General features: G+C 42.4%; 1 protein-coding gene across 2 annotated transcripts in view; it reads right to left on the bottom strand.

The window, feature by feature from the left end:
• The window catches only part of LYPD6 (LY6/PLAUR domain containing 6), a 57,627-nt gene that overhangs the window by 13,691 nt on the left and 17,195 nt on the right, over positions 1 to 26,741 (bottom strand). Inside the window, exons 1-2 of one of the 2 annotated variants that reach the window (XM_081009546.1) lie at positions 19,285 to 19,368; positions 1,711 to 1,900 (exon numbers count right to left, since the gene is read on the bottom strand). In XM_081009546.1, coding sequence (XP_080865672.1) covers positions 1,711 to 1,828 — 118 coding nt within the window. In that variant the 5' untranslated portion in view covers positions 1,829 to 1,900; positions 19,285 to 19,368. Of the gene's footprint in view, positions 1 to 1,710; positions 1,901 to 19,284; positions 19,369 to 26,741 lie in introns of those variants that run through there. The other variant, XM_081009545.1, reaches the window with a different exon arrangement.

Here is a 26,741-nt window from a genome sequence, read left to right as displayed (position 1 = left end):
GCAGAATGAAGAACACAAACAATAAGGTGCTATAAATGCAATTTAATACAAACTAGAACAGAGATATTACCTAAATAAGATGTGGCTAGGCTGCCAACTAAGGAATGTTTGGGAAAAGTTTGCTCGTGCCAACTGGGAGAGCTCAGGATAAAAGCAGGAAGAAGCAACACGACCAGAGAAGGCAAGGAGGGTGGAAAGACACCACAGATGACAGTAAGATTGCATGCAACATATGTAACGTGTACAAGGCCATTTGCTTTTTCTGTCCCGCCTGCATGCAGAAGCTCCTTTTCAATGATTCTGGGACAACTTGCATGCTCACTCTGGATTAAAAATATGAATAAGGTTTGCCATTTATTCCCCCAGGTTTTGTGCCCCCCCTCCCACCCCGCAGGCCAAGAAAGAAAGAAAGTAAGAAACACACCTGACAAGCAGAAATGCACAACATTGAATTCCTACCATGGTTTATGATTCTGGCTTGTTTAGACTAATCAGAGTTCCCAGTAAACTGCAGTTTTAAATCAAGAAGCAGGTATTTCCAAACTTTGGCTTGTGGGTGGCCATGGCCAAGGAGGAGACTGGAGCTTGCTGAACCAGGCCGTTAAGGGGAGGGGGAAAGTGGGAGATTGTTAGATATGCTTTACCATTCCAGAAAACACTTTCCCCTCATTATTTACAAGATCTATGCAATTGCTGCTATTTGCACTAGAAGCAACCTTGTTCTCGGGAGCTGTTTTGGATTCATAGGGTCTGTTTCATTGGATGGAGGGCAAAACAGAGACATTGAGCATTTTATCTGTTCCTATGAGCCACTTCAGTGCCAGCAGATATAGTAAATACTGTATGGCATTTCTGGAAGCATTTTTGGCTTTAGCTTTTTTTACAGTTCTGTTTTCTTTTACTGTTTACAGTGGAGAGAAATGGGAAGGCTCAGACTCAGGAGACGCAGCACCACACGGGGGTCTGTGGAGCGACACTTTTGTTCAATAACTGAAATGACTTCATCAATGGTTGTCATTATTTTAAGATCCTGTACTTCTCTGTTGGGGGGATGTTTATGGCTTTTTTCTTTTTAGTGTTGACATCCAAAAATGAAAAAAATGCTGTTTGTAAAGAGCTTGTGCCCTTTGAAATGTTAGCTTCCTCTCCTCTTTTTCATATTCCTTGAGAGGACATCTTAATACATGGGTAGGCAAACTAAGGCCCGGGGGCCGGATCCGGCCCAATCGCCTTCTAAATCCGGCCCGCGGACAGTCCGGGAATCAGCGTGTTTTTTACATGAGTAGAATGTGCCCTTTTATTTTAAATGCATCTCTGGGTTATTTGTGGGGCCCGCCTGGTATTTTTACATGAGTAGAATGTGTGCTTTTACCGTATTTTTCGCTCTATAACACGCACCCGACCATAACACGCACATAGTTTTTAGAGGAGGAAAATCCGTAGGCATGCCACCCGTAGGCATTCCCTCCATAACACACACAGACATTTCCCCTTACTTTCTAGGAGGAAAAAAGTGAGTGTTATGGTGCAAAAAATACAGTATTTAAAATGCATCTCTGGGTTATTTGTGGAGCATAGGAATTTGTTCATTTTTTTCCTTCAAAATATACTCCGGACCCCCACAAGATCTGAGGGACAATGGACAGGCCCTCTGCTGAAAAAGTTTGCTGACCCCTGTCTTAATATAATAAGCTGCTCCTTGAGACTTACTTGAAGGATGAAGGTAGACAATATCTTTCACTGTAAACTCCCGGGCTTGAATTCCATTCAGGTAATCAGCAATGAAACGGATGAGCAGGACCCAGGCCAGCACAGGCCAAGATGCCATTGCAGAGGGGGAGCCTCAAACATGCGGATTTCTTGGGAGTTCGTTCTCCTTGTATCTGGAAGAGATGTGCACCTGGAGGGACAGAAAAAAAGAAAGCACGCAACATTGGTCAGTCAGTAAACTCAATTAAACTATTCCTAGCAGCGGGAGACTCTGATCATCTTTCATAATACGGCACCCGGTCCAAGCTCCAAATGTGGCACCCCAAAATGGATTTCTTTTGTACCCCCTCAACTTGGTTGGGGGGGTGGAGAGTGCCCATGCCACCCTACATCCAGTGCTATTCCCAAGCAATGAGTACTAATCATGTCAGAACGCAAAGAATTTGGGATCTCTGCCATACCTTACACTCCAAAACTGGATTGCCAAAACATACCGATAATTATGGCCCAACCACTTACTTTCAAAAAAAGGTAAAGAGGCAGCACATGCTTTCCCAGATCTTATCCCTTGCGTCTCCAGTTAATGAATCTTGGAAAGACCAGAAACAGTACAGGAAGTAATGGAACCAGTGGTCTGATTCAAGTTACCATGAAAGTTGTTTCCCCTGTGCACATCATCATGCATAGGCCCTCATATTTTATGACTGTGCAGGTTTATTTTACCATATGTACAGCCAACGCATGCACCCATCTACACCCAACTAAAGGAAATCTTGCATATAAAAGATTCCTTTGCAGCAGGTACATTTCAGAGGTTATCTGGATTTCAATCAAATCGGTACATTTTTATTTCATTAGAATAAGATCAGTACAACTATCTCTGTTCTCTTCATGCAATAAAAAACAACTATGTACCATAATGCTTGAAGCACCAACCTGAGTCAGGGCTTGGAACTGAACTGACGCCAAAAGTCTTTGGCACCGGAAAAGTGGCACAAAGGTGTAAGTTTAGAACACTTGGTGAAATTCCACACAGCCACTTATTTATTATACAAGGCCCTACAGTCCACTGAGAGCTATCACCTTTAATATGCCAGCTACAATTTATTTTTAATCAGGAGAGATTGTTACCATGAGATCCTATCATGAGATTCTTGGGCAGTTGCTAATGAAACCAAGAAAACCATTGTTCACAGAATGTGGTCTCAGCCACAGTAAGATGTGTGCCTTATGAAACTGTAAGGATCAGCACACCAAGAAGCTTGATGTGTTGTCATGTAATGTGCTGTAATGTAATACATTTTTTTTACACTGAGATCTGTGGCCCTTCAGGCCCTCTCGTCAAAACTACCAGCATGCTCTTTCTAAGCAGTTATGTTCAAGTCCATAAGCCTATTCACCTGGCAAATTCTGCAGCGTAGCCAGTCTTTCAGACTGAGATAAACAGATCCATCCTTTCCCCTTGAGACAACAAAGCAATAACTGGAGCAGTAATTAAAGAAGAGTAAGTTGCTTGAAGAGGTGCCACACAAATGATGGCATCTAGCTAGACCCACTTGTTGGACAACTTTTTTGTAAACAAAAGAAGAAGAAGATCTAGCTTATCCAACAAATGGTGCCAACAGACATAATGGGAAGAAAATATAGAGCAGCAATTGTTTAGACTATCTGAAGCAGGCAATTTTACCGAAGTCTTTCCATCCCCATTTACACTCCTAAGAAGACACACAGAGTGGCCTTCTAAAATCACCCCTACCAAGTTGAACATGAAAGCTATGAGAGATAGGGAACGATTATTATATTATTATTATTTAAAGAGAGAGAGCATAATATATATATTCTCCCCTCCCACACACACAATCTTTAAAGCAACCTATTCATTATAATACTTTTATCCTTGCTCTAATACTACAGCTGCTCTCTTCGACGTTCTTTTCTGGAGCCATATAAAGAATTTAATTCTATTCTACATCTATCATATCTTCCAAGGGTTTCAGTAGGGGGCAACCAAGGAACCTGGAACCCCAGACCTTCTAGGATTGCTCCCAAATCTCTTGCCCCATCCTTTTCTCAAAGCTTTAAAAAAAATGCTTACAGGATGTGTTATAACACAGAGTGCCATTGACACCCCAGCCACTCACTACCTTAATTTGCCCAGAGGCACTGTGTCTTTTCATGCCAATCTGTGTCAGAGCTTGAGTCCAAAGTTCTTTAAGTACTTTGCAGCACTTCTTGTCCCTTGCATTGAAGAGAACATGGAGTAGATTACATGGGGTAAAATGGCCATAGTTATGTTTACACCTCCAAATCTCATTCAAATAACACATCCCATCCCATTCTGGAGGGATGAATGGAACTGCACCTGATGAAGCCATGGGCAAAGCCACAGTGATGGGAGAAGCTTCCCACTCGCATGTGCTTCAAGGGAGAAAAGGTTGGTGGACAACCCCACACGCTTCTCACTACGTATGCAAGAAGGCACTGTTCCCCTTTCCGCTCATATTCACTGCACATAGCACTGTTTCATTGACATTACTTTATTCCACTCCATTCATTTTAATGCAAATGCAATGCAAAGGAAGTGGGGGAATGCAATCAATTATGTATCGTTTGTGGACTGAAAGCAACGACAGCAAATACCAATCATATTCACTGAGTTGGTTTCCATTCTGGACACATGATGAATAAGCCAACATTGGCCACTTCTGCTTGCTCCCATTTTCCTTGGACTTCTCCAGTATCCCTACTCCTCACCCATACAAGTCTGAGGGAAAGAGTGAATATGGCTCATATGAGAGCTTTATCAACAAATACAGAAGCCTGATCAGTTCTCTCTCTCTCTCTCCCAGGAAAGCCTGGCTGTTCTGGAGGGTTGGCAAGCAGATCTCCAGCTGGCAAGCAGATCTCACCCTCCTACCTACCTGGCAGCAATCACATTCTTCTCCCTGCTCAACAGAAAGTGAATGGCCTCCTTATATTCTTCTAAAAGCCTCATCCTTCCAATCCATAATGCTAGTAAGAAATGTTGCGACAGAGCTGGTGCCAGCCTTTAGGGCAGACATGCTGCTGGCTCCTGTTTTCAGACATCAGTCCAATGGAGAACAGGGCACTGAAAGAAGTGCTAGCAGAACTAAAGCCATCTCCCTTCTCTTAAAAGGGTTGAAACATTACATCAAAAGCTTCTCAAAGATGCAAAATTCAGGATAGAAATCAATGACCAGGAAAAGCAAATAAATGAGGCTATCAACCAGGCCCAAAGACTTTACTGAAGAGCCATGTTTTAACTCGGCATCTGAAGGACATGAAAGGCTAGCAAAAGGGAAAAACGCCCTGCTCCTTTTCAATACCTGCCAATCTTCACACGACTACATGTAATAGGGCCTCAGATGTTAGAACAAAGTACAAAAGGGGGCACATACAGTGAATGGCCCTGCATAAACATAATGGAAAGATGTGTTGGTATCCTTGTAGAAGGCCTGAATGCTAGAAATGGTTGCTGGCGGTTCTCAAAGTTTTAATTATTATTTGCTGAATTTATATACCGTCCTATACCCGGAAGTTGAGTTCCAGTGAGGTTCTAGTATTACAGAATTAGGAAAAGTGTGGCCCTACAGATGTTGAGACTCCATTTACTGATGACTGGTCAGGCTGGCTGGGGCTGAAGGGAACTAGAATCCCAACACTGCCCGGCAAACACCAAATTTGCCACCCCAGATCAAAATAAACCAACACCAGAAAATATAGAAGATGGTTTATTTATCCCAGTAACATACTGCAAAGGCTGATGCACAGTTCCAGACTTGGGAGTTTTGTCCTGTCATTGCCAAAAAAAACCCTAGCCATTTGTACAGTATCTTGTATGTTACATAATAGGAAATACAGGGGATGTGTTCTTTATTTATTCCTCCACTCATTCTGTAAGCTGCCTGCTGTAACAATAGTTTTCTGGGTGGCAAACAAATGACCACAGTGCAAAAGAACAATTGTATTAGGCAAGAAATTACAGGGTGCCCTACAAGAGTCACCACAGCTGTTACTACAAGAGTTAATGCTAATACAATTAGTCCAGGTTCAAGGAAGGATGCCCAATCCAATGCAATCTGCTGCTTTGTGAGTGTGTATGTCATAATGGTTTCTCCAGCCCAGAAAAAAACAGTAAAATGACTATGACTGGAAACATGGCCACCAAGTCCCTCTTTACAGCTGTGCCCTAGGAAGCTTGAAAGTGCAGGAGGCAGAAACTGGAGAGATAAAAGGCAGATCAAAAGAGCAAGCTACAAACTCTCGAGGGATAGAGTAGGGAGCTGTGAATACACTAAAACTGCCCTCAGGCAGAGCTGTTCTAACATACTGCATGCATATTACCACCAACTCCCCAGGCCAAGCAGACAAGTCATCTGGGTCTTAGTCACAGCTGCTTTCATAGTGAAAGCACATTTACATACTTAACTATGGAGGGGTATCTATTTGCAATTCATATTTGCAAGAGGGTTCCTTTTATGAAGTAAACAAAGCAAGAACTGGAAGGGAAGAGAGAGAAACCAAGGGGTTAGTAGATGCCAGTTATTCACTGCATGCGATTCAGATATTTTGTTGACTTAAAGCATTGTGGGGAAAAGCATGTCCTCTTATGCAGTGCCAACACAACAAAAACAGAAAACTAAGAAAAACAAACAAAAATTATAACCAGTTCTTGAGTAACAGTGCTGGCTGAAGCATTTTTTTACCAAGAAGATAGAGCACCAAAAAATAGTACAGTATGTGGAAAGCCTACCACATCCTTAATGATCCTAGACCAACTTCAAACCAATTGTTAAAAAGAAATTTAAAATCTGAGACTGTGTTTCAAAGGAAGCCCAACTTAGCCAACTGTCACACAGAGGAAAGAGGTGGATTTTCCAGAATTCTGAGTGTTTAAATTCTTCTATTTGTCCAATCCCCTAATATAATGCTTCTCGCAATCAACCTTGAAATTTCCACCAAAGGGGCATTGCTCTAGGGCATTCTCAACCTGGTGCCTGACAGGGGTTTGGGGCTCCAACTCCTATCAAATGCAGTCAGCACAGATCTTTGTAAATCTACTGTCCCATGGATTCACTCTCACTTACTGCGTCCCCTTCCCTTATGTTACACCTATTCTGTTTTTAAAAGCTTGCATTCCGATTGTCATCTGTCACCCTGTAGTATTCTCTCTGTGTCTCATTTCCTTTTCTGACAACTTTTTGATCCTCTCAAACCTGTTTTTCACTCTTTTCAATCAAATGAGACTACTGGAGTTTGCATTTCTGAACATCCCTTGTTTTCCTCTGCCGTATATCCATATTCCTGACAAGTCCTCTCCTTTTCAAATGATCGATACAGCTAGAATCACTACTCTCTCCACAAGCACTGCTCTTTTTCCTCTGAAGCCTCTACCATCATCTAAAATGCTGCTTATTGACCCATTATTTTCTACTCATTTCTCAGTTCACTCTCTTCTTCACTGACTTTTTTCTCCTCGGCATCACTTACCTTTGGAACATGGCTACTGTATATCCACCTTGTCTTCTCCCTCTATTGGTACCAATCGATTCCCTTCTTCTCTTGCTGTTTCCTACCACCCAACATCAAACCCTTTCTTCCTCTATCATTTCAATCAAGCGCCTCCCCAATACACATTTTTAATTCTCACTTTTCCTGATTGATTCATCCTTTTCTTCTTCTTCCCTACTACGTCTTGTCCTTGAAAATATTATAAGCCTCTAGGAAGAGCCCATGTTGCTTAAAAACACACACCAACCTAGTCTTGAAGGATTTCAGGCACATTGAAATGAAAGTGTATTACTGACTGTGACCAGAGATATCAAACTATCCTTCCAAAGATCGCATTGTCAACCCATGGTGGAGATCCAGGGATCCTGCTTTCCCTTGTAATATATGAACTCGCCCACCAAAGTAACCCAGACCCTACACTATATTACCTATTGTTATGTACAGCAGGAGCAGGAAACCTCTGGCCTTCCAAATATGGTTGCACTACAACTCTCAGCGCAACCATTATCCCTACCTGCTAGGACTGATGAGAGTTGGGAGTTCAACAACATCTGGAGGGCCACAAGTTAGCTATTCCTGACGTTCAGCATCGCTAATGGTGACTTTGTAGCTGGAGAGGAAAGGAAGGTCATCAAGCCCTCTACAAAGAGAGGCAAAGTGCTTATGTTCAAATATCTAACAAGCTAGTCCATGCCACCCAAAGTATTGCATAATTTATGCAGAGAACTGAGCCACACTAAAGTGTGCCAAATAATGGTATCTCCAAAACAAATATATTCAGTTATAGGCTGTCCCTGACTCATAAAATTGGGCCTGTTTTATGTGTTTGAATCCCCCCAAAACCTGTTTTATTTGTTTTTTATATACTTCTATATTTCTTTTTCCTTGCTTCGTGCCATTTTTTAAAATTATTTTTGTTTTACACTGTACACTGCTTAGAGAGTTGTAAAATATCAAGTGGTTTATAACTGTTTCAAAAAGCAATCAATCCATAATCAAGCAAGGGAGCTACAGGGGTAATTATCAGTACAGCAACAGTAGGTTTTTAAAGGAAAACAAAAAATGCCGCACAATGCTTAGTTCCTTCAGCCTGCATGCAAACTATTTCTAACATTCTGGCATGAAATCCTGGCTAACTTGAAATTCCCTCATCCTCACCCAGCTTGCTGCAAGCAGCAACACATCTTCCCCAACGTTAGGCAGGCCTGTTCCCCCTCCCTTGGCCTTTTGCTCCGAAAATGGAGCTACTGAAGTCACCCGGCAAATTCGCCAAGCAGCAACATAATTGTCCATTTGTCAGATCTGATTAAGATGGCGACATGTTGTCTTTGCTATCACCAGCCCAGGAAACAATAGAAGGCCGGGGATAATAAACTGCAGAAGAGACTTCCTTCATGTGCTGGAGTAACAACATCAACTGTAATGAAACTTTTAATCCCTCTTGAATGCCGGACAGGACTTGCAGAGTGTCTCGTGGCACCCCGTCAGACCCATTCCCAGAACCGGCCTTTGATTTGTTACCTTCAGATGGTCCTTTGCTAAGAGTCTGGTCCACAACCCATTTGCAGAAATGGGAACATTCCAGGCAAAGCATCTTCAAATAGCCTCTTGGTTGTTTGGTTTGAGGATTCATTACAGGGGGTGCTACCTACTTTTCTTTTTTTGGGAGTTGTGGTTGTTTCACCCCTTGGGATGTTTTGCAGGGTGGGAGGGTTCTGAGCAGCACCAGTTTTTCTTTTGCGAACTGGGTATTTTGTGACATCCAGAATTTTAGATTTCCAAATGTGACTCCAGGCCTCTACACTGTTCTAGTATAGAAGACCATGGTTAATCAGCAGAAGTATACCCAACTTGAATTAGTCTTATTTTTAATCTTATCATTGGCCCATCCAAATAATCCTCTAATCACATTACAGAGACATTCGAGCAGAATTCTCTCTTTCCCTTATTAACGCTAAGTGTCATAATAATGCAGGATTGTTCTGTAAGTCTCTTATGATCTAAACTCTTGCATGCATTAAGGATTTCACAGGATCTTGTGTGAAAAAGTTGTGGTGTATAGTGTCAACTTCCCTTCAACAATTACCACAGACTTCCTAAAAATACCTGTTTTAGGCTTTCAAGTAATAATTTAGTTCATCCAATCTAATAATTAATCACCTAAGATGTTCATCTTGAAGTCTAAGAAATATTTTTCTTCCTAGTGGCACTGCAGTACTTGGTGCAGGCAGATTACCAGGAATTCATATGGCTTTTGGTGTGGAAAAATGTTTTTTTTATGTGACAGAAACCACTCACACAGCACCCTCAGAATAAAATTAAGATAATTTATCAAGGTGCAGAAATAGGGATTTGAACTAAACAACACAATTGCCTAAAAACATTAATCCATAAATAATGCCATATTCTGACATTATCATTCCTCTGTGGCTTATTTTTCACATGTGTAAGGTGATTTAATAAACATTTCTATGGTCTATGATTGTTATCAAAGCAGCAGAATGCAGAAGACAGAGGAAAACTATCCAGAAGTAGCAACTTTCTTGTTTATGAACATGCATTTCAGACGGCACTGGGGAAGAGAGGAAAGAAGGTAGTTTTGAGTGGGAAAAGGTGGAGGAAAGGTTTGAGGCTTCCATCATCTCTGACCTTACTAGCTGGGGTTGATGGGAGTTGGAGATGTCTAAGAACATGTGGTGTGCAGATACCCTTCATCCCTGATTTAAGTGGTCCCTTCACATCATCTACTGCTTCTCCACTCAAATGCCCTCTTGTTATTTTATTTTCTTCTGCTTGGACTCAGTTACATCCATTTGTTTGCAACACATAGTTGGCTCCAGAGACTTAAATTTGTTTGAAAAACAGAAGCTAAGGCTTTGCATACAGAATTCTAACATGATGCAACACCATTGTATTGAATCTAAACAAAATATGAATGCAACCACTGTATTTCAACTGTTTTTATATACAAACTTATAAATCACTTTGAAATACATTGTGGGAAGTGATTAATAAGCGAGATGAACAAACAAATAAATAAGCATGTAACCCTAAGCCATTATGATGAGCCTCAGGGGCTCCCATGCTCCTCCTCTCAGCTCCTTCTCTTGTTCGGCAAAGTAATGGGAAGCTTCCATTTCCATTTAACCACAGTTTATAGCATTACATCGGAACCCTAAACAGTGGTCAATCTTAACTATTATTTGTGAAAGGAAGCTTTCTCCATTAACCATAGTTTAAAGTTGGCTTATTTTCGTAAACCATTGTGAAAACTAATAGCAATTTGTCTGGGTACAAACATTGCAATAAGATGAGTTCTAAAAGAAACCAAAGGGTTTTCAAATTCCACCATGCAGCAGTGCCAAAAGGAGGACAAGCCCTGTTGCCCAGACTTTTCCTTCCATGTGTTGCTAAATCATGACTTAGTACAGGCTTCCTCAGACTCGGACCTCCAGATGTTTTGTCCTACAACTCCCACAATCCCTAGCTAGCAGGACAAGTGGTCAGGGATGATGGGAATTGTAGTCTCAAAACATCTGGAGGGCCCAGTTTGAGGAAGCCTGACTTAGCAGAAAAGGAGTCAGCATGATGCCGTCCACATTTAAATTTGCATTGTTTTATAGAATTTTATGCTCCATTGCATTTGTATACATTGCTGTACACCACCTTGATACATCTTGTAGGAGGTGGTGGCTTAGAAGTAAGTTCAAATGGCTAGTGATCCTGCATACAAGTACCATATTTTTCGATCTATAAGACGCACCAGACCACAAGACGCACCTAGTTTTTGGAGGAGGAAAACAAGAAAAAATATATTCTGAATCTCAGAAGCCAGAACAGCAAGAGGGATCGCTGCGCAGTGAAAGCAGCAATCCCTCTTGCTGTTCTGGCTTCTGGGATAGCCGCGCAGCCTGCATTCGCTCCATAAGACGCACACACATTTCCCCTTACTTTTTAGGAGGGAAAAAGTGAGTCTTATAGAGCAAAAAATACGATAGTTTTGCATTTCCTTTCGGCTTTCACCTAAGTCCAGTGAGGGCGCCATCTGCAACACTAGCATACCAATCCCTTAAAATGGAGCCGCTTCCACAATCCTTTCTAAATATCATTTTGGGGGTGGGGTGGTGAAAGCTATCAAAGATACCTCAGCAAGCAACATCTCACACACCCTTAGTCAAGTGGGGCAACCTCCAGGCAGGTCAAATTTTCAATCTCAAACCCCTCCCAAACACACACACACACACACACACACACGGCAAGTCACAATAGTATTTGCATGTCTGAATCAGGCCTCCGGCAGCTTTGCTGTGGAACATGCTTACAATGGAAAAATATGTGGCAATGAGAAGAAATCCAAGCATTGTGTATGATCCCCCGTCAGATGCCATGCAATGGACTTGAACAGTAAATAATTTGACAGCACACTCTGCAATCCCACTGTAGTCCTTGAGCCCCTACCTCACTCCTGTTAGGCAACAACTGACATTGTTTTAGATATAGCCATCTTGGTGCAAATTTGATTTGGGGTGCAGAAACAAAAAATTGCTGTGATGGAGTGGAACGCTACGATGCAATGGAAGCAACTGTTCCCAGAACAACACAAAATTCATGCTGCCATATCATTTCTCAGAATCTCACTTTTCGCTGTACCTTGCTGTAATCATCACTGGAACTACAGAAAACAGAGACCAAAAAATCCCCTCTGTAATAATAATCACATGGTGTAGTTTCACAGCACGTACCAAGGCTTTTCCTGTTACTGTTGTATTTGGAAGAGTTTCGTTTTGTTTTCACCAAAGGTAAGGACAAAAGCATGTATAAATTGGAGAGCAGCAGCCAGGAATAAATTGGATGAAATTTGATAAGGATAAAGAGCAGGCCCGGAATTAAAACCACCAAAATTGTATTTACTACTTGAGAAACATATGCATGGCAAGCAGTGATGCAGAAATAAGACGCGAAAGGTCAATGCTGATGGCCAGCTAAATAAGGAGAGTTTTTCCATATGTTTAACACATAAATATTTCAAGTGCTAATCTCACACTGGTCCTGATTTAGCATTACTACTGGATATTCCATTAACTCGGTCCTGAAGCCATTTTCCAACTATATCACTACTACTTTTATTTGCACAGCACTAGAAGTGGTTTATGTGAAGTGGTTCAGGTAAGGTAAAGGACAGTTAACTCCAGTCGAATTCGACTATGGGGTATTGTGCTCATCTCCACTTTCAGGCCGAGGGAGCTGGTGTTTGGCCACAGAAAGGTTTTCCAGGGCATGTGGCCAGCATGACTAAACAGCTTCTGGTGCTGGAACACACAGAAATGCCGTTTACCTTCCCACCGCAATGGTACCTATTTATCTACTCACACTGGTATGCTTTCGAACTGCTAGGTTGGCAGGAGTTGGGACAAAGCAACGGGAGCTCATCCTGTCGTGTGGATTTGAACTGCCGACCTTACAATCGGCAAGCCCAAGATGGCTGCACAGCAGATGGAATGTTGGTACAGCTTTGGAACATAGGAAGACACTGTGCTAGGCCATTGGTCCATCAAGCTCAGTATTGTCACCACTGACAGAGGCTCTCCAAGGTTTCAGGAAGGGTCTCTTAAAATGCAGGACATGGAACTTGAAACCTTCAACGTGCAAAGCAGATGCTCAACCACTCAGCTATGGACTTCCCCATAAGACGTCAAACTAGCTTGCCATCCAGGATTGAGGAAAAAGGAATCTATCTGCTGAAATTCCCTTTTCTTTTTCATACTTATAAAAATATATATATGTAAGCAAATCATCCTTTTGCCCCTAGTCAGCCTCCCCATGCCTTTCCTTAGGAAGGGTGGGGGGAGCAAGTGATGCCACTGCTGTGACTCAGCATAGGTCAGAGTGTGTCCCACTTGTGGTTTCGAAGCCACCAGATGAAAACTAAGGAGTTGATGGGATATCGCACCAGTGATGTTAGATTCCATAATTCTCCTGAACTTTAAGATTACAGTGGTACCTCGGGTTAAGAACTTAATTTGTTCTGGAGGTCTGTTCTTAACCTGAAACTGTTCTTAACCTGAAGCACCACTTTAGCTAATGGGGCCTCCCGCTGCCGCTGTTCCGCCGCTGCACAATTTCTGTTCTCATCCTGAAGCAAAGTTCTTAACCCGAGGTAATATTTCTGAGTTAGCAGACTCTGTAACCTGAAACCTATGTAACCCGAGGTACCACTGTACACACTTGGATTCTGTGGGGCTTACCTTTAAATAGAAATACACAGGACTGATTGTTTATATTTTTGTTCATTCTTGTATTCTGTATTGGTGCTCAGTCTCACTTCCACTTTTTCTCCATGCCTGGGCTGGCTGACATTTTAAACAGACAAAAATCATTCCATGTCTTTCTCTTCTCAACAAATCTCCCTCCCCAACACCTCCACTCATTTTTTTCCTTTCCTGTCCCCCACCCTTTCTCCCAAGCCTTGGGAAAGGTCAAACACACTCTAGCTGGTTTGACATCTTTGCAGGCTTCATTATATCACATAGTCATTGGTTAAGACCCAGAGCAGACATGGTGAAGGAGTTCACCGTCCTACCTCAATTACAGCAGGCAAGTATGGTCAAACAGTCAAACACAATTAGTGTACTAATTACTCCATGAAAAAGTGGACCATCTAGTCTTGCTGCTAATTACAAGTTGCAAGGGGAGTTCATGGAGCTAAAAAGGGCATTTTTTCAAGCGCTCATGAATGTGCTCTCTTTGGCTACATACACACCATACTTTTAAAGGATATTCTAGAGACACATGTGCACACACACACACACAAAAACCCTCACATAAATACAATTCCCAACACTCTTAACAAATTACAGGTTTCTTTTTAGGGTGGGGCATGCTTCAAAGTGTGTTTGCAACCTTTCTAATCTAACCAAATTTGTATTCCTGTCCTGTTTTTCCTCCACCATTAGTGTTCCAAAGCAGCTTATTTCATGAGGCGTGAATATTCTAGAAGAGCAATCATCAATAAAGTAACAAGTAGCCAAAAGTAAAAGCAGAAGCAATAATAATTAGTTAAACCTTGAAGAGATTTTTTTTCAAGACCCAAGAAAACAAGATAGCCTTCTCTTGGTACCTGAGCAACAACAAACTCAAGCAGACATCTCTCCAGAGATGTGGAATCACCATAGAAAAAGGCCTTGTTCCCGAATCTGATAACCTGGTTTGTACTTCTACTTGCACATTTAACCACTGACAAGTTATTCATATCCTCCAAAAGATTTTCTCATTTCCATTTCGCAGGGCTCTGAAGTTTGTCAAGATAACACTGTATATTTTGTAATTCAAATATGAAAGTAAAAATATACATTTTATCTATTAACTATAACACTCAGTTTCAAATAGAACAAAATGCATACTTCTTGAAGTCACCAACTTGACAGTTCCCAAGTACTGGTTTCTGGGAACTTCTCTGATCCCAGCAAAACCCAGAACCTGAACCCAAAGCCTTTGGACTGATTCAGCAGGGCTCTTCTCATGGGTACAAATACTTGAGGAATTCAATTACTGTGAACTCTGTTGGAAACAGCAGCTCCATGGACTAATGGGTGGATTAGATGCAATTATTCTTCCATTTTTGCACTTCTTTGAATTTTGCGATTCGGCACCTGGTTTAAAAAAGTGCCAAGGTGAATTAAAATGTATATTTTGTGATGAAATGCATGTAATTGAGTTAAAAGGCATATTTCAATGTGATATTTGTGTTGAAACTCATGAATATGTGTTTTAATATATAGGCAACAACCGATTTGTATGGGACTTACGCTCCTGACCCCCGTGTGTGTTCATGGAGTGAACATAATCCCACTCCACCTCAATATGCCTCCCATTACAGCCCCTTTTCCAGCAACTTCTGGGTTGGTGCAATGCACATGTGTGCAATTGCACATCAATTGTATGTGCATAAATCAGTTGTTGCCACTACACAGATAATTGTGGAAACAGGATGGGATGAACATACGCAAAACTGGTAACAACTGGACACAGACTGATCTAAGGATGGTTATTCCTCCTGCCACTTAAAAAGTACTTTGCTCATCTGGCATCAACTGCCATCTTGACGCCAGTAAAATTAGCTAAAATGTATAGAAAAAGAGAAAGAAAAGGTTGGAAATGCAAAAAGGTAGATGGGGATTATTTTCATATGTGGTGGACCTGTGATAAGGTTGAAAAAAATTGGGAATCAATTTATAATGAACTCAAAAAAATATTTAGGTATACTTTCCCCAAAAGACCGGAAGCGTGTCTATTAGGTTTAATAGGAACAGAAATCAAAATGCAAGACCAAAATTTGTTTATGTATGCTACGGCTGCCGCAAGAACCCTCCTGGCCCAAAGATGGAAATTACAAGACATACCAACCATCCAGGAGTGGCAGGTGAAGTTGACAGAATATGCAGAACTTGCCAAATTGTCAGGGAGGATCCGGGACCAGGAAGATCAAAGATACCAAATTAACTGGAGTAAATTTATTGAATATTTAAAGAAGAATTGTAAAGAGGTTAAGACACTAGCAGGATTGACATAATACCTCCAATGTATAATAGTATTATTGTGAGAATGGTGTGCGCGATAGAAAGGGGTTAAATATACCAATTGTAGGGAGGGAGGGGAGTCACGACTCGGCAGAGTCAAAGGGAATGTATGGTATTATTATGGTTTGTTAGGAAAGAATGTGTAAGGAAAACAATAAAAATTCATTTAAAAAAAGAAAAGAAAGTACTTTGCTCATCTATTGTAAAATCAGATGGAAGGTGATACCCAGGCTGACACTAAGGCAAACTGGGGCAGTTTCTTCCAAGCAGACTGGCTGGCTCAGAAGAGCTCGAGGCTGCAAATAATTCCACGGCGAGAGGAGCAGACAACTGCCTTTCCCCCCAAGTGCTTCTCCTTGCTAACAGTGTTTCCAGCCTACCAGGTGAACACCGGAACTTTTCCCTGCCAAGAGACTTACTAATAAGGAGTTCTCCAGCTTGTCACAACATGGCAGGCTACAAGCTGCAGCCCTCCTGCTTGGAAGTGGATCTCTTTACAAGCAGCGTTCACCCCTGGGATATACACAGTTTTCTGGGAGGGAAAGTGAAATACAAAAACACAGCCACAACAACAAATCTCTAGGAGCTGGCAGTCATCTGAAACAGGAATCAGATCATCTACTTGATTGCAAATTGATTTGTGCAGTGCATTATTTGCAAGAACAAAAGCGATGCATACTTTTATTGATTTATTGTATTTGCCTCTACCACACACCTTAACTGTATTTTCTTTTGTAGTCTGTTTAAGGGCCTTGGCCAAAAAGCAGTATATAAATAAACCGACGATGATAATGATGAACAAGAAACATTAAAACGGCATCCCAAGACATGCATATAATCTACCAGGAAGGACCATTCCACAACAGTTTAATACTGTTCTGCGCCACCCCAGCCTCCAAATGACCCATGATTCCAGGGGTTCTAGACACTTACCCAGGGTTCGGTTTCCTGGGAATGAGGGAAAGTGGAGACTAGGCCCATGCAGTGCTTGTCTGAGGCCCAGGGTAGGTGTTCCTTGTTGGCTGGGAGGCATGGGAAGTTCTTTGCATGACAGTGTAAGTCTGGTAGGCCCCAGGTGGAGTACCCCAGCCAACCTAGGCTTCAGAGGCCTGGGCCAAATGTACCTGGCTACCCCACTGCCTGCACAGGCCTGGTGGAGACCGTGGTGTCTTTAGGATATATGGTTTATTTACACATATATTCAATCTTAACACCACAAGAGGGTATTGTTCTCCCATAGCCAATGCCTTGGTTTCAAGGGAAATCAGGCATGGCTTTTCTCCCAGCTGCCCAGCCTGCAGCCTTCCAGCTTCTAGTGAACTCAACTCCCAACTCTGCCTTTGTCTTTCAAACTACCAGAGAGTTGAAGGAGGGTGGCCATTTCATTTTTCTTCTGCCAGGCCGGTACAGAGAAGACAGATACACTTGCCCCAGGCCTCAGAGGCCCAAGCCCGGCAGGAGGGGTATTGGTCCAGGGGCCTGCCAAATTTATGCTACCATGCATAGAAAGGCCCGAGGCCTCCCAGCCAACCAGGGACTCCTGCGCAGGGTCTCACTTCTGCTACAGAGTGACTTCCTTCGTTGCCTTAATGGTCTATCCTTCGAGGACTATGACCTCACCAGGAAGCTAGCCTGGCTAGTCCAGGAATTGAAGCTATGCTAGATTGAAGAATTAGAAGGGGACTCAGGTATACAGCCACCCCCTCCCCAAAACAATACTTAACATGGCAGTTAAGGACAATGCCACTTGCTTTTCATCATGAGAATACCAGAACTCAGGAATTCATGTGACTCTGTTTCCAAGTACATAAAGCTCAATGGGAACTTGGATTATGAGACAGTACAGCTCTTATACAGAGAGTACAAAACAGTGCGAATATAACGCTGCCTGGTCTTCTTGCCATGTTTAGGATGGCACCCAATGCCCTCCAAATTCTCCTCTCTTTCATTTTTTTGGCGCTTAAGACACAGAAAAGTATGGTACAACTGTGCTGGCATTTCCACAAAACTAAATACACCCTGAAAATCCACTTTCAACTATCAATATGTAAAGTGTCTGGTGCAGACATAACAGTAACTGTTGTGAGGTTCTGAAACGTGGAAGGAGGGAGGGCCACATACCCAACCATGGGTGGTTAGAAGATCAAGCAGAGATGTAGCTGAACCAGAATCAAGTGTTAAGAGGAAAGGCGTTGCTTGGGGAACAAGCAAGCACACGCGCGCACACACACACACACACACGGTATATCCGCATCCAAAAATAGTCCCCATATCCAAAATTTACTAGGTCAGAATATTCCAGTGAAGTTACTCCAAACTGAGTGAGCGCAACCAAATCTGAATTCAGGCTCCTCAAAAATAAGGCGACTTTATTCAGATTATTATAAAATTACATTGCTTCAGGTTGCCACTACCCTTCCCTTGAGAGAGGCTCTGTACTTATATGGGACACAGGTGGTGATGTGGTCTAAACCACTGAGCCTCTTGGACTTGCCAATCGGAAGGTCGGCGGTTTGAATCCCCGGGATGGAGTGAGCTGCTGTTGCTCTGTCCCAGCTCCTGCCAACCTAGCAGTTAGAAAGCACGCCAGTGCAAGTAGATAAATAGGTACTGCTGTGGCGGGAAGGTAAACGGCATTTCCGTGCACTCTGGCTTCTGTCACCGTGTTCCGTTGCACCAGAAGTGGTTTAGTCATGCTGGCCACATGACCCGGAAAGCTATCTGCGGACAAACGCCAGCTCCCTTGGCCTGAAAGCGAGATGAGCGCCACAACCCCATAGTCGCCTTTGACTGGACTTAACTGTCCAGGGGTCCTTTACCTTTTTATTTTATTTTATTTTTTACTTATGGAGCTCCTGGAAGTAAGAGGCTGTGGTCAGAAATGTAACCCGTTGATAGTCCTATGTGGCACAGTGGGTCAGTGGGTCTGGCTGGTAACCAGAAGGTTGGTGGTTTGAGCACCTGCAGAGATGCCTGTGGTGCATTGCAGGGGGTTGGAGTAGATGACCCTCAGGGTCCCTTCCAGGTCTATGACTCTATGCTCATCAGCCAATGTTCCTGCCCTGAGAGCATGTGGTGAAGGGCAGGTAACAACAACAACAGACTTCCCCGATAACTGTTCTAAATGCTTTATGAGTTTGTAATTAAACAGCCTCCTTCACAGCTCATAAAAACAATAATTGCAGTTAAGATCTCCACATGGCAGCCTTTAACATGTGCATGTGGCCTTAGAGATGCAACAAACACAAGTTTAGTGTACACACATATTGGGGGATATATATATAACATTTACAAGGCAATTTTTCTCTCTCTTGGGCCAACCTTTTTTGACTGTACCCCTGGTCTTATCACATTAATAATTTGGGAGCTTCATTTCCAGTAAGCAAGAATCAAATGAATATTTTATATTTGTTAACACAGCCCTGGAGCAAAAAGAGCAGGTGGGGAGAAAGGAGCCCATACTCACTGATTCAGAAACCTTTAAAACAACATCCTGACACAGCCAGCCAGCAACGGCAGCTTCAGCTGAGCTGATCATTCTGGTGCTGCTTCTGGAAGCATGGAAGAATGAGTTTAAGCCGACATTCCTTCAAGCTAGATCAAGGCACTGAAATATTGAACATGATAGAACCTATTTGAACACAAACACCAACTTAAATGCATGTTAGTTCTTGAAATGAAGCCTCATCCCAATACTCTCAACTCAAATACACACGTAAGCCATTTGGGTTGTACTGCAGGGCCACATTAGATGCAGAAAATGGGTTGCAAAGACAACAGCTATATTCTGTCTGGAGCACAATTTAGCAAATTTGCACTACCTGCTTTCACAACATAGTTTTGCAAAATATGGGGGGTGGGGGAGCCTACAGCTGGTGAGCATGCTGTCTTTGTTCAACAATATTTTTTGATGACATATTCTGAAATGTGTAAAAAATAATAATCCTTGACATGTCTGCAAATAAGATACCGTATTTTTCGCTCTATAAGACGCACCAGACCACAAGACGCACCTAGTTTTTGGAGGAGGAAAACAAGAAAAAAAATATTCTGAATCTCAGAAGCCAGAACAGCAAGAGAGATCGCTGCGCAGTGAAAGCAGCAATCCCTCTTGCTGTTCTGGCTTCTGGGATAGCTGCGCAGCCTGCATTCGCTCCATAAGACGCACACACATTTCCCCTTACTTTTTAGGAGGGAAAAAGTGAGTCTTATAGAGCAAAAAATACGGTATTTGCATTCGTAAGTCATGGAAGCCGAGACTTCCAGCATTCAACCACTTTGCCTTGCAGTGTTGCATGTATGGGTCCAGAACCCACCCACCCAGTTAATGGTTTTAACGAAGCGTGGGCTAAAAACAGCAGAAATAAACCAACCCTGGGTGGGGTAAAGCAGCAGGCAGGATGGGGTTAAGCAGCCCTCCCTCTACTTCTCTGCTCTGAAATTCCCCCTGCCCTACTACCACTAAGCAGCTGCTTGGCAGAGATGTGGGTTATGTTAACGGCCACCAAAATGCCTCCGAACCAAACTCATTAACGATACTTGCACAAGGCACCCACTGGACCCTATGGTCTGTCCACCAGGTTCTCCGCCACTAAGCAATGTTAGTGTACATATTGTGTGATATACCTAGAATTACATTTTTCTCCAAGGTGGCACTAGTCATAGCACAAATTTGGCAATTATCAGGTCCTTGTGGTTTGCAACACATTACAAGCAGCTACCAAAGGTGGAGAAAAAGATTAAACCTGTCCCTGCTGCCTATTAGAAATAAGCTTCAGGATCAAGCAGCAGCCCACTACAGAGAGATCTGGAGAGAAAATGAAAACCAGAATGTCATTTGTCCCAACAGATCAAGGCCTATAATTTGTTAACTTCCTCTATGAGCATTGTCCTTAGGCTCAGATTTCAAGCTTGACATGTTTCAGGTAAGTGCCCTAGGACAAATGTACTGACATGCAAAAGAGAGTCAGTGAGGTAACCTATTTTTCATTAAAAAAAGTTTTGCATCATTCCTCTGCGATAATTCTGCATCTTATACCTGCTAATTGCTGCACCAAGAACCATGCTTCCTTCACACATTTATATAGCACAACCTGTGCAGTGATGCCCACTGCTATCCTCTATTTTCCCCACAGAGCATTTACCAAAAATACTGAGAGGTATGTGGGCGAGTTTACCCAGCATAGGTTCTTGCTGGCACACTGAACCAGAACAGTAACTGACTTTGCTGCATACCAATAGCATCATTGGTTAGAGCCGTGTTAGAAACTGAGCTATGAAAGCTAGGAGCTAAATGGCACCTTAAACCTAGGTTATGGGCGCAGCAACAGAATGTCTAGCCGCACTTTTTAAATAACAAGAATACAAAGCTGAAAACGAATAAACTGCAGCGAAAATCTTATGTTCATTTATCACATGGTCTAGTTCTCATCTGAAGACTGCAAAAAACAAAGCTATGCTCCCCCTCCCCTCCTAATATACTTAAGAGGGTCTCTTCTTCTCCATTCTTTAGAGAGTGGCTGGAAGTGGGAAGGCAGAAAAAGGTCCTCCTTTCCTTCCACTCTGCAGACAAGCCCTGGATTTCCCCTACACCCAGTGGCGTAGCGTGGGGGTGCAGGGGGGGCCGGCCGCACCGGGCGCAACATTGGGGGGGGCGCTCGCACTCGCAGCTCTCTGCCCCCTGCTAAAATCCACGGGTTAGGGGGCGCAAATTACTTGCCTTGCCCCGGGTGCTGACAACCCACGCTACGCCACTGCCTACACCCCCTTTCCTTCATATAAATATATCTTTTTGGCACCACAATTTGTTGCCAAGTGAATTTTTATTGTTTTCCTTACATATTCTTTTCCAACAAATTGTAATAGCACCATACATTCCCTTTGACTCTGCCGAGTCACGACCCCCCTCCCTCCCCACAACTGGTATATTTATCCTCTTTCCATCACACACATCATTCTCAAATTAGTACTATTATACACTGGAGGTATTATGTCAATCCTGCTAGCGTCTTGACCTCTTTACAATTCTTCTTTAAATATTCAATAAATTTACTCCAGTTATTTTGGTATCTTTGATCTCCCTGGTCCCGGATCCTCCCTGACAGTTTGGCAAGTTCTGCATATTCTGTCGACTTCGCCTGCCACTCCTGTATAGTTGGTATATCTTGTACTTTCCATCTTTGGGCCAGAAGGGTCCTCGCGGCAGCTGTAGCATACATGAACAAATTTTGATCTTCTATTTTAATTTCTGTTCCTATTAAGCCTAATAGACACGCTTCCGGTCTTTTGGGGAAAGTATATCTAAATATTTTTTTGAGTTCATTATACATTGATTCCCAAAAATTTTTTATCTTATCGCAGGTCCACCACATATGGAAATAGTCCCCATCTGCCTTTTTGCATTTCCAACACTTTCTTTCTTTCTTTCTTTTCTTTTTTTGGCACCACAATTAACACATATTAAAGGCCTAGACAACTGATGACAGAGATATCCACCTTGAGTGTCCAGTTCGCAAACCTAAGACTTAAGGGTTCCTTCAATGATCCCAGTCCAAAATTTGTTTTGATTTTAAGCAGAGGCTGAGATAGACAACACTTTAACATGCACTGCTTAAACAATCATAAATAACTGGCTAGTATATTTCAAATTAAAAGGACATCATACATTAAAAGTACATTAAACAAGGCAACTAAAACCTAAACAAAACATGTTGGGGTTAAAAGAAAGTTTTCAGGTCCCCAATCCATGCACATTTTACCTGGGAGGAAGCCCCACTGAACTCAGTTGGGATTTACTTCCGAGAAACAGTGGCAATTTTAATCTGAAATCTTCGGCACAGTACTGTGCCCAGAGCTCAGAAACTGCTCGCGTTTATGAAATTCCCTGTCACAAAACACGCCTACAACAATGGGAGTTTTGAATGCTGGGTTAGAGTGGTGGAAAGAGAGGCTGTCAGCACTGCCATGCACCAGCAGGATAACTGGGTGCCATTTTCTAATCCCCACCAACCCACTGCCTCCCATATTGCACAGAAACCTCAACCACCACTGCTCCACAATGGCCGTAAATAATCTCAGCACAGAGTACAATGAAAAAGGGCTTTGCTGGAACAGCCTAAAGGCACGTGAAAACACCAAGAAAGGAAAATACCAACAAGGGGAAGGCAGAAATATAAAGTCACATTTAAATCCCTCCATCCCAAATGTTAGAATACCTTCTGTGTGGAAATCCCCTCCAAGTGGTGATTCAGCTGGCCACTCCTTTGTATACTTTTAGGCATTCTGACATTCAAAAAATGCTGAGTGATCTGAAGCTTTTATTGACTGCTCTGCTTGCAAATGTTGTTTTAATGTTGCTTTAGCTTTTTTTTATGTGGTGTAAACCATTTTTAGGGTGCTTTGTTAATAAATAAAAATGCAGGGTACAAATTTTAACACTTACCCCTTTCACAAGCCAATGTTCAAAGACAGAGGAACAATCATATTGCTAAAGTGTTTGGTTCACAGATTTCCAGAACAGCTTTTAAATGGCAAATCAGCGCACTGGCATGTTTCTCAAACTTCTGTATGGTGTTTTTTTATACCTTTACCTATATATTTTTTCAGTCTTAGGTTTGGCAGGAAACAAAACAACAGACACTCTCTTCAACTGCTTCTCTTCACTTGCAAAGACCTGAAAAATCTGAGGCAGGGTGCAAGACTTCCAAATCCACCCACTGAAGTACAGTCACAAATTGTTCACTACACAAAGTTCCAAAAATTACTTAGGCACTATATATGTCATACCTTTTCTTTGGGGGCTTATACACTGAAGTGCTTTATCTTATTGTCAAGTATGAGGTGAGTATAGAACCGCTTCCCATTTTCTAATCTAATCCCCCACTGCATGTAGGAAAATATGCTTAACACTGTTGTGGGTGAGGGCGAGAGCTAGAAAGCATGGATTCGCCAGTTCTCCATTACTGGGCCTTTCCCATAAAACAATATTCTTACAACAACAACAACAACAACAACAACAACAATAATACCCTACCTTCCCCTGAATTCTATACAGCTCAGATACACAATGAAAACAAACAAACACACATTTAAAAAACCCAAAACCACACAAGATACACTGAAAAAGGGCTCCCTTGCAAATAATTATTAGCAAACAAGGTACGGCCTGGAGGCAGATGAGGCAGCAGAGGGGCTGAAACTAAGCAGGTCTGGATTGGGCCAGTGTCTGGGTGGGAGTCCACCTCAAAGCACCATGAATATCACCTTGAGTTCCATGTTGGAAGACAGGCAGGATATAAAATTACAAAGCGCATTGCTTTGTAACGAGGAGAAAAGAAACACAAGCGCCACACATTTCCCCTTGGAATCTTGGATGCCACAAGTCCTGAGGCTACTGCTGTCAGTGCAGACCAGCTCCACTCTGCTTCTCATCCGCTTTTGGTTAGGAGAATTTTGATCAGGATCTTGTCTACTCAAAGAATTTGCAGTAGCATCCAATCCTCCCTCATCACATTTCATCTCCATTCACTGTTGGCCCTTAATGTCCCAGAACAAGTGTCTGATTCAAAGAAATGTAGTCACAGTTACAGGTACATCTCTAAATTTAATACTAATACTAAAGTATAAACTTTTTGCTGATTTCGGGCTATTTTCATATACTTGCCCTCCATCCCAAGACAGCTTTGGGTTTAGTGGCATTTCATTGGATAAATTCACCCATTTACGACTGTGCGCCAGAAAAAAAGGAAGGAAATCAGAAAATCAGCATCAGTTGTTTAGCTTCTGACGGCAGACAAGATTAGCAAATTTCAGAGTTGACTAGTAGCTTTCAGAATTGACTACTATAAAACTTCTTTTTTTGTATGTTGAATTTAACTTAAGAGAGAAAGAGCATGCAATATAATACCAAAGGCTCGCAAAACACTGCAAATCTTTGGCATGGGCCACACACTCAACTGCTTCTAGCGACATACAAATTATTTTGAGAAAACGAGGAAGTACCTTAACGCAGGCAGAAACAGATCTTGGAATGCAGCATGGAACTGGACCCTACACAAACATCAGCCGACCCCAAACACTGAATGCTGAGCTGGATGGACCCGTAGGGAGAACAGGGGAGAATCCCAGGGTACTCAAGCAGCCCATCTCCCCATCCACACACAGAAGAGTAGGTTTGCTACATAAACAAGCTTAAGCTTTCCATTTAAGGGCAGCTTTGCAGACAGAAAGAACACAGCTCAAGCATGGCATATGCTGCCACCTACTTCTCTCTTGCCAATCCCTGCTGGCGTCCATATTGGTAATTTCCATTGGGCAAGTCAACGAGTGCAACTGGGGCCAAATCAACAAATTCAGGCTAAACTGGGAAACACAGGCTGGATGGAACAATCTTGCCCAACTGTCAGAGCACGCTATCACCCAAAGACCTGTAGCAAGGGACAAACCACTAGGAACTGTTCTTACCGTCAAGTAGATTTCTTGGTGGTCAACCAAAATCTGACCTCTTTCAGCTAAAGCCAGCAAGCTCTAATCCTGTCTGCTGAAGCAGTAAAGAACAAGGCTTTGGGCCTTTATTGTATCGGCAGCCCTTTATTTGAAGAGTGCTCTTAAAGCGCCTTTCCTCAGTTTTCTCTTCTCCAGGCTATATATACCCAGTTCCTTCAGAAGTCTTGTTTTCCATACTGCTGACCTTCTCTGCCCTTCCCTAAACCCATTCCATTGTGCCTGTATCCTTTTTCAAGTGTGTCTCCCAGAACCGGACAGAGAACTACAGTTGAAGTCTGACTAGAGAAAAACCAAGTGGAAGGGTTCCTTCCCACGACCTGGAAATTATGGTTCTATTCACTGAAGGCTAAAACTACATTAGCCATGTCAGATGAGCACCATCCTAGACTCCATTTCCTCCCCATGTCTTTATCCGGTGCCAGTTTCATTGTTCTGAATACACAAGCATAAATAGTGAACATTACTGTCAGATCAGCCACTCCTATCATCTCCTAGCTCTGGGGGCATTTCTCTCCCAATAACATTTAATCAAAAGTGCTTCCTCTAAAATTTCAAAGTTTGACTGATTTCTTGACCAATATTACTTAAATAAAACAGCAAACGCAGAAGGTAAACTGTGGAAGAAATAATCTGCTAGGACCTCTTGGGCAGAGGTGGAGGGCAAGAGTTCAGACCATCAAGAAATTCTAGATTAGCACTTTCAGAGTAGCCAAGTTTAACATTAGTAACAGACAGGTTTTGTAGGATGCTTACTACTATGGAAATCATCTGTCTTAATTGCACTTGCTGATAAGGAGGGGAAAGAGTTTACACTGTACATTCCTTATTGCAATTTTTGGCTGTTGAACTTTATGCCTTACGTTTATGCCCGTAAATCTTCTTGCACTGTAACCAGTCATTACAATAGCTCTGAGGAAAGTGATGAAATTCTAATTAAAAGCCAAGTGGGAACACCTCACAGCCACATATTATAGGACTCTACCAGCAAATCTGGGAACCCTTTTGCTAGCAAGCTTTCTTGGTATATTTCAAGGATGGGGAATCTGTGGGGCTCCATATGCTGTAGGACCAAAACTCCCAGCATCCCTATTGGCCATGCTGCTGGGAATGCTGGGAGTTGTAGTCCAGCAACATCTGAAGCCCCACCAGTTCCTCTATTGTTGGTCTGTTTATCACAGTCTTGCACATTGAATGCCCTTGGTTTCAAATAGGCTAAAAGAAATAAACCTTTCCAAAGCATCCTAAATTTGGGCGTTCTTAAATGGCTGAACTGGATACAACTCTGTATTGCAGGGGGGGGATATTTAGTTCAACATAGTATACAATTTATTACAACACAGAAATCTGGAAACAATCAGAACAAGTTACAGAGCAGTGTGACCTTCTCATAAACAAACTGCATAAATACACTGTAAACAA

The sequence above is a fragment of the Podarcis pityusensis genome, assembly GCF_964106645.2.
Source record: "Podarcis pityusensis genome assembly, chromosome: 1".
NCBI classification, from domain to species: domain Eukaryota; kingdom Metazoa; phylum Chordata; class Lepidosauria; order Squamata; family Lacertidae; genus Podarcis; species Podarcis pityusensis.
This window is presented reverse-complemented; position numbering and strand designations above follow the sequence as displayed.